This window comes from Dendroctonus ponderosae, unplaced genomic scaffold, assembly GCF_020466585.1.
Source record: "Dendroctonus ponderosae isolate FM_Combo_2020 unplaced genomic scaffold, Dpon_F_20191213v2 Dpon_F_20191213_1, whole genome shotgun sequence".
NCBI classification, from domain to species: domain Eukaryota; kingdom Metazoa; phylum Arthropoda; class Insecta; order Coleoptera; family Curculionidae; genus Dendroctonus; species Dendroctonus ponderosae.
This window is the reverse complement of record NW_026017110.1, coordinates 48,947,970-48,955,333: the sequence shown is the minus strand read 5'-3', so window position 1 is coordinate 48,955,333 and position 7,364 is coordinate 48,947,970. Positions and strand designations below refer to the sequence as shown.

The window sequence follows — 7,364 nt, the reverse complement described above, 5'->3', positions numbered from 1 at the left end:
TTTCAGTCATTTATTGTCTCTATTTATCAATTAAAATACGTTTCGGTGTATTTTTCCACCATCATCAGTTTTTCTGAAATAACAGATAGTTAAAAACAAATTTCATTAATTGAAAAAACAACCACAGTTCGTCAACAGCCTCATCATATTAATTATAATAAGAGAAGAGTCCATGAAATGATACAGATTAAAAAAAATAACAATGCTATGAATTTCAGATCGGATACAGACAATCTTAGCTCAGTATATCATACATTAATTAAATGAAATAAACATAGAATATTAACTAACACCCTGTATATTGAAGAATTTTGCAAACCAAAAATAATATCCTCAGAATACAAAGAAAAATAGCTGAAAGTAAAAGAAATCAATATAAACAGTATTTTATTCGTTTTGTGTCCGATATTGGACAAAATTAATACTCCAAATGCATGCCAAGGCTTAAAGCAGCAACAACGCTACACATGTAAGTAAAAATAATTAAGTATCTGAACGAAGAATTCTAGTCTCTTCCCAGATTTGATTGTCCTGACTAATCACCATATTTAAATTATTGCAATTGTGATGTATTTTAATGTGTGATATGATAAGGCTGTTGACGAACTGTGGTTGTTTTTTAAATTAATGAAATTTTTTTTTTAACCATCTGTTATTTTAGGGAAACTGATGATGGTGGAAAAATACACCGAAACGTATTTTAATTGATAAATAGAGACAATAAATGACTGAAACCCAGGAATAAATTTTGATTAGGACTTAAAAATGCTGCCAATCTTCAGGTACTTTCTGTGAAAATTATAAAATTAATTTAATTGGAACACGCGGCTCCCGAAGAAATTTGGTCAAAAACCTAATAATTTTTCCCCAAAAATAGTTTCCCGGACAGAACAAGTGAAAGTTTATAATCAATTACTCGGAAAACTCGTCACTTTTGTCGCTGTGAATAATTTGGTTTATTTAAATTCAGATTTCTTCTCTTTTAGGGCAATATTTCTAAACAAACCTCTCTCTAAACAGAACAACGCGTTTTTTCCTAACGTTTTACTGTAAAAGACTGGCAAACTGAGAGTATTTTATGCAAAAAAGTTAAAAGATGGATTTTACAAGAAAAGTCGTCGTCTTTACAGTTACCCTTGAATTTGGGACAAATCGAAACAAAGTTATTTTGTTTTTTTCGCCAAAATTGAGGTTTTCTCAAAAAACGACCAGATAAAGCAAAAGCATATAACCAATATTTGAAAAACGCGCCATCCTGAAATGTTTTAAAGTTTCTTAAAAATTTCCGAATTTTCCCGTTTTAAACCAAATACTTTCAAGCAAACGTATGCGCAAAAGCAATATGTTGATGGTTTTTAAAATTTTAAAATTAACCAATGAGTTAAAACTCATTAACTCAGAGAGCGGCAACAACTCAAAAGCGCCACTCAACACAGTGTTACCCAGGCCTAGTTTGGGCAATAACGTCGAGCAAAGCGAGGCCAACTAGTTTGGCTCTGGGTCTTATGGTGAGTTTATTCAACAGAATGAATGCATTTTAAGGGTCTGCCTTCGCTGGCCTACACACTATCAGTGTCCAGAGCGGCGACCCAACGCGACATGGAACAGCAGCACCAATGCGTGTGCTGCCCTGAAGCAGTACTCCGGGTGCTCACAACCATGCTGCACTTCCAGATGCTCAAGTCGCCCGCTTTCATGCTGCTGCTCGTGAGCGGCTACCTTTCCTTGATGGGCATATTGATCGTGTTCACCTACGCCGCCCAATTCGCGATGCGGAAGGGCCTGGACCCGAACTCAGCCAAGCTTGTACTGTCCATCATTGGGATTTCGAACACGCTTGGACGAGCCGCATGTGGAGCAGTAAGTGCCGGAATTTTTGCATGGTGGAAGATTGCTGCTGACTGGACCTAAAAAAAGGTCACCACCCCAAGGAGCGGTTTGGGTTCTAATCCCTGCAAATCATGTCAAAATCACCCTCCAGTTAGCCGCAATCATCCACCGCTCTGTACCGACGCATTTTTTTGTATCTGTTCTCTGTGTTGGTTCCAGATTTCGTGCTTGCCGCAACTGGACATGAACATTGTCAGCTGGGTGACGATTCTCTTGAGCGGAGTGTCCCTCATCGTTGCGGCTTTTGCCTACTCGAAGATGCTGTACGTGATCGCTTGCGCTCTTTTCGGATTCAACTTGGGTAACTTTTGCAGACATTTTGTGCCAGTCGAGTTGCCAGTGAGTTTTTTTCAGCGTCGTTCACTGTGCTAAGGGCGCTCGTCTTCGTCGAGCTGTTCGGCCTGGAGAACTTGACGAACTGTTTCGGCCTGAACATGCTTTTCCAGTCGCTGTCGGCCTTCTCCAGCACGCCCCTGGCCAATGTAATTTTGCTGTATACAGGAGGATTTCAAGCGGTGTTTCTGTTCACTGGCAGCGCCCTTTTGCTCAGCGGCGCACTTTTGATCCCGCTCAAGCCGGTACTGAAGTGGGAGCGGCGCAACATGAACGTCACTTTCTCTTAGGTCACGACTTGGTGGATTAGGACTTAGTGGAAGTTAACACCTTTATTTGCAGCACATAAATACATTTACATCCAAACGAGGCTCTTACTTTCTACATCAGTCTTGGCACTGAAGGGTGGATCCGACGAATCGGGTCTTCTTCTCACTAAAGGCCCATCTATAAACTGGACGTTGTCGCAGAAAAAATGGAATTATCAAAAGAGATAGACTTTCGAGGCCATTTCTTGAAACTAGTAGGGTTTCGGGTTTTTTAGGCCGTGGTAAAATGGGATTTCTTCCTGACGTTTCGCAAGCACAACTGGCTTGCAGCTTCAGCGGTGGTTTACTTGAACGCTTACACTATTCTGATGAGTTATTCGTCTTTGCTTTACGTTTTGCTACTTTGTTCAAACAACTAAAAAAAGTCATCTAGAAAGTCGACGAGTTTTCTTATAAAATGGATCTTATAATTTTTTTGCATAAAAGATTCAGTTTGCCAGTATTTTACAGTAAAACGTTAGCTAAAAACGCGTTGTTCTGTTTAGAGGCAGTGTTGTTTTTCCAACTATTTTTATGTAAACTTTCTGGTTATTTTTTAAGTGAAACTTTAGAAAATTGAGCATTTAGAAGAAAGAGTAACTTGGCTAAAACTGGAAAATTCTGAGATTTTGAAGAAATTTTAAAAATAAAATAAATCTAAAAACAAAAAGTTATCAACATTCTCCCAGCAAAGGAATTCACTTACTGCACCGCTGTGTTGAGTTGGCGCAAAAAGCCATTTGCGTGGCTCTGCGCCAACTCCTAAAAATTAATTGAGTCACCCAGGCTATTTACAGGGTGTTCACATTTTGAACTGTTGCGCTCGCAATCTGAAGAGATAAAACGCTTTTACAATCAGACCTGGTTGGATTTTCTGCCCCAAAAAATTTGTAGCGCAAAACATAAGAAATGAGGAGGATCGAAGGTTTATCATTAGAAATGACTAAAGCGCAAACAAGATATGTCGAGTTTAAAGTAGTTTCATTACAGAGTTTGGAGCTTAACGGGAATTATTGATGATTTATTCATCAGAACAGTGTAAGCGTTCAAGCATACCACCTCTGAAGATGCAAACTGGTGCCACTGGTGCTTGCGAGACGTCAGAAAGAAATTCCACTTTACGACGGCCTAAAAACTAGGGCTCGGAATTTTTAAAAATCTGATACTCGAATATTCGTTTAGTGGTTTATTCGAATAGTAAAATTATTCGAATATTCGTTAGATATTCGAGTGTTCGTTTTCCGTTCACCGTTTTCCAAGAAGAAAAATCGTTATCTCATATCATTTTTGGCAACTAGCCGCAACGGATAAAAAAGTGCCTTTGTCGGTCCATTAATTGTAACACCGCGCAAAAGTTGATGAGGCGAATCACCAGAACACAGAGACCTAATTTTACATTCATTTGCAGGAGAGTAAATATGATTATTTTCATTTGCTTGTAAATATATGGGTATTTGTTTAAGTGCTTGTAGAATATGAATCATTTATTTTATAAAAGTATACAAAGTGCATATAAAGATATTTGCACCTTGTGAGTTTCATAATGTTGGCGTATTCGAGTATTCGATTATTCGAGTATTCGAATATTCGGATATTCGAGTATTCGAATGTTCGAGTTATGACTACATATAATTATACGCTTTTTGAATATTCGAATATTCGAATACTCGAATTATTCGAGTTTGATTCCGAGCCCTACTAAAAACCCACTAGTTTCGAAAATTAAATTGTTCCATAAATTTTTAGGCCGTAACACTGTGTTGAGCTGGAATTGGTGAGTGTTAGTGTTATAGTGCGCTGCGCAACTGCAACAACCATGTCTTGTCTATAAATCGGCCTTCAAGAGCTGCAAATGGTCTGGTGGGCGGCTACTGAACAGCGCCGTAATGCGCTCTCGCTCCCTACAATTTGTACTGATCTACCCTGTTACGGCTTGCACCTATCACATTGTAGGCTCTAGGCATCTTCCAGCTTGCGCCTTCGCTCCCAGCGGTTCACCCAACCGAGCGGGTAGCACATCAGAGCCGAGATCAGGATCATGCTGCCCGAGAGGTAGAAGGTGGCGTCAAAGCTGCCCGTCAAATCGGTGAAAGCGCCCGCCAACGGGGCGCCTATCATCGCTGCCACGCCCTGGAATAGGAGCAGCAGCCCGAAGGCGTTGGTGAGCCGCTCCAGGCCCAGCAAATCCACCACGATGATCGACCGCAGCGAGGCAAAGCAGGCTAAAAATTGCAGTTGCTTACCAATGAAACCACCCTCGCACTGCAAAGTGTTACTTACAAATGGCCAATCCGAAGATGACGGTGTATAGGAACTGGTACTCTTGGGACAGGGAGGCGCCGCTCACTATGGTGGCAATTCCCCCGATAGTGAGCGCCGCATTGGTGACAAACAGCGCGTTCACCGACGGGAAGGAGCTGAGCACGCCACAGAGCACGCGGCCCAACGTGTTCGCAATGCCCACGGAGGAGATGAGCAAGACGGCCGTCTGTTTAGGCATGTGGTCGGCAGCGCGGTCCACCAGGTACATAAAAGGCACGTAAAATCCCATCATGGTGAAGAAGCCGCCCACGGCCAGGATCAGAAAGGTGGGGCTTCTGAGCAGGCTGAAGTCGAGCAGAGTGGCCAAGGCCCGTTTCACCGCCTCCGGGTACAGCCGGCACGAGTGCGTCTTCTCCTCCAGGATGTCCTGCTTGGTGGGCAGCCGCGTGACTGCCAAATTGTATTGCACCGAGGTGTGGGAGGTGTACTGGGGCAGACGCCCCAGGCTCTGCCCGAAAAATATGTCGTCCCGATAGAGCGGCCGGTGCATTTCCTCGCATTTCTTCGGCCGCTCGCTCAGTAGGACAAAGGGCGCGCTCAGTCTTTTCTCCTTCAATTGAGCTCGGAACGGCGCCCTCGCCGGCACGCCAATGGTGTGGTACACGTCGGATAAGTGCAGCCGCTCCGGATTGTGGTGCGAGGCGAACACCCGCGAAATGGAACTCTGGTGGTCGTGCTTTGGCATGTACTTCAACGCTGCCTCCATCTGCAGCACTGTGGCGGCTGGTAGGAGTGAAGCGTCCATCACCAGCTCCGGCTCTTCCTCGTCCAGCGCCTTCAGCTTGGTGGGCTTCAGCGGTCTAAATCAGGACCTATCAACTCAGTCTCTCTGGCGTGGCTAAGACTGCGCTCACCTGAACAGCATCCCGAAGAACGCGCAACTCAGCACAATGGCACTCTGGACTAGGAGAGCGTGGCGCCAACCCATCGAGTCGATCAGCAGCTTGCTCATGGGGGCGAACAGGAAGGTGCCGATCCCGGATCCGCAGACGCCGACGCCAGTGGCCAGAGCGCGCCACTTCTCGAAGTAGAAGCCCACGGTGATCACCGAAGGAACATAGATGAACCCGAATCCGATTCCTGCAATGGTCAACAATAAGGCTCCTCCCGGGGGAAAGCGAAGGCTACTCGACTCACCGCCAATCAGCCCATAGGTGACGCACAGGAACTCGACGCTGCTGGCAAAGGACGAGACTACAAAGGCCGCGGCACCCACAAGGGCGCCCACCACCGCCACCAGTCGGAACCCGAACTTGTTGGCGATGGCGCTGGCAAAGGGGCCCACGATCAAGTAGAACCCGGACATCATCGACCCGACCAGGGCGGCCTGGGCGCGGGTCACCCCAAACTCGGAGGCGATGCCCTCTAGGAACGTGCCGTAGGAGAAAATGATACCGTCCACCACCAGGTTGCACATGAAGGAGGCGAAGACGATCACCCAGCCCCAGCCGCCGTCGGGCGGCACCGCCACATCGATGTCGTCCGAACAAACGTCCTCCGTTTCTTTGATGTTGAGCGTCAGTTCGCGCGCCTTGCAAATTTCGCTCTCCACCAGCTTGTCCATCTCAGTAGCTCCAATTTCGGCGTCGTGCGCCCTTTCGATCTGGCGGGACTCCGCCCCAGGTAGTACCGCGTACACGTTGGCGGTACTGCTGGTTGGGTCTAGATTGGGTGGCGCCATCTGAAACTGGTTAATCCTTCGCATTAAACAGGCGCTTTTGCTTACATTGCGATTCAACAATAGTTCCCTGTGTATGTAAATACAGATAAGGATGGGGATCTCCGAAACCGTAAGATACGAAGTCGGTTAAATGAGGAAAAAGCTGCACAATTAGAGGGCAATTTCGCAAAAAAAAACATTTTTTATGCCGTTTCGCTTCCTTTCGTTACAATTGCTACTCTAACAACGCCTAAAATGTAGGTACTGAAAATGTCGATTATTTCGGAACTGAGACTTCTGGCGTGTTTTTCAACTAGTTTGTTGCATTCCTCGCTTCCTCGAGATCAGAATGATGCGCATTTCCAGGCATTTTGACAAAAATTTTAATTTTTCAAAAACCACCCTTAGAAAATTTTGGGCAAAAAATCAAAATTTCACATGTGCGTTTTTTATGCTGAATCGATTCCTTTCACCCTAAGAAACTCACAAAAGCGCTTTTATGAAGTGGTTGAATCAATAATAAGGAAGAAATCGTCCCTTAAAGATTGTAAATGCTCAAAAACACAAAAAAATGTCCAAAAAATATATACTTGAAAACTAAAACTTGTGGCGTCTTTTTAACCAGTTGTTGCATTCCTTGTTTCCTCGAGATCAGAATGATGCGAAATTTTAATTTTTCAAAAATCGACTTCTACCCTTAAAACATTTTCGGCAAAAAATCAAAATTTCGCATGCGCGTTTATTGCGCTCAATCGACATCTTTCGCCTTAAGAAGCTCACAAACGTGCATTTATATACAGTGGTTTTATCAATAATAAGAAAGAAATCGTCCCTTAAAGATTGTGAATGCT

General features: G+C 44.2%; 2 protein-coding genes across 4 annotated transcripts in view; one reads left to right on the top strand and one right to left on the bottom strand.

The window, feature by feature from the left end:
• Positions 1-1,542: 1,542 nt before the first annotated feature.
• LOC109532968 (monocarboxylate transporter 3) lies at positions 1,543-2,907 on the top strand (the record flags this gene model as incomplete). The annotated part of the gene is given in 3 exon segments (XM_048670652.1): positions 1,543-1,860; positions 2,050-2,191; positions 2,245-2,907. Coding segments are annotated over 3 exon segments (672 nt in total). The 3' UTR covers positions 2,514-2,907.
• A 1,372-nt stretch (positions 2,908-4,279) lies between these two features.
• LOC109532967 (monocarboxylate transporter 7) overlaps positions 4,280-7,364 on the bottom strand; it is a 21,073-nt gene continuing 17,988 nt past the window's right edge. For all 3 annotated transcript variants that reach the window (XM_019898131.2, XM_019898130.2, XM_019898129.2), the window contains exons 2-5: positions 5,991-6,540; positions 5,708-5,933; positions 4,812-5,653; positions 4,280-4,753 (exon numbers count right to left, since the gene is read on the bottom strand). In XM_019898131.2, coding sequence (XP_019753690.1) covers positions 4,488-4,753; positions 4,812-5,653; positions 5,708-5,933; positions 5,991-6,534 — 1,878 coding nt within the window. In that variant the 5' untranslated portion in view covers positions 6,535-6,540 and the 3' untranslated portion in view covers positions 4,280-4,487. The remainder of the gene's footprint in view (positions 4,754-4,811; positions 5,654-5,707; positions 5,934-5,990; positions 6,541-7,364) is intronic.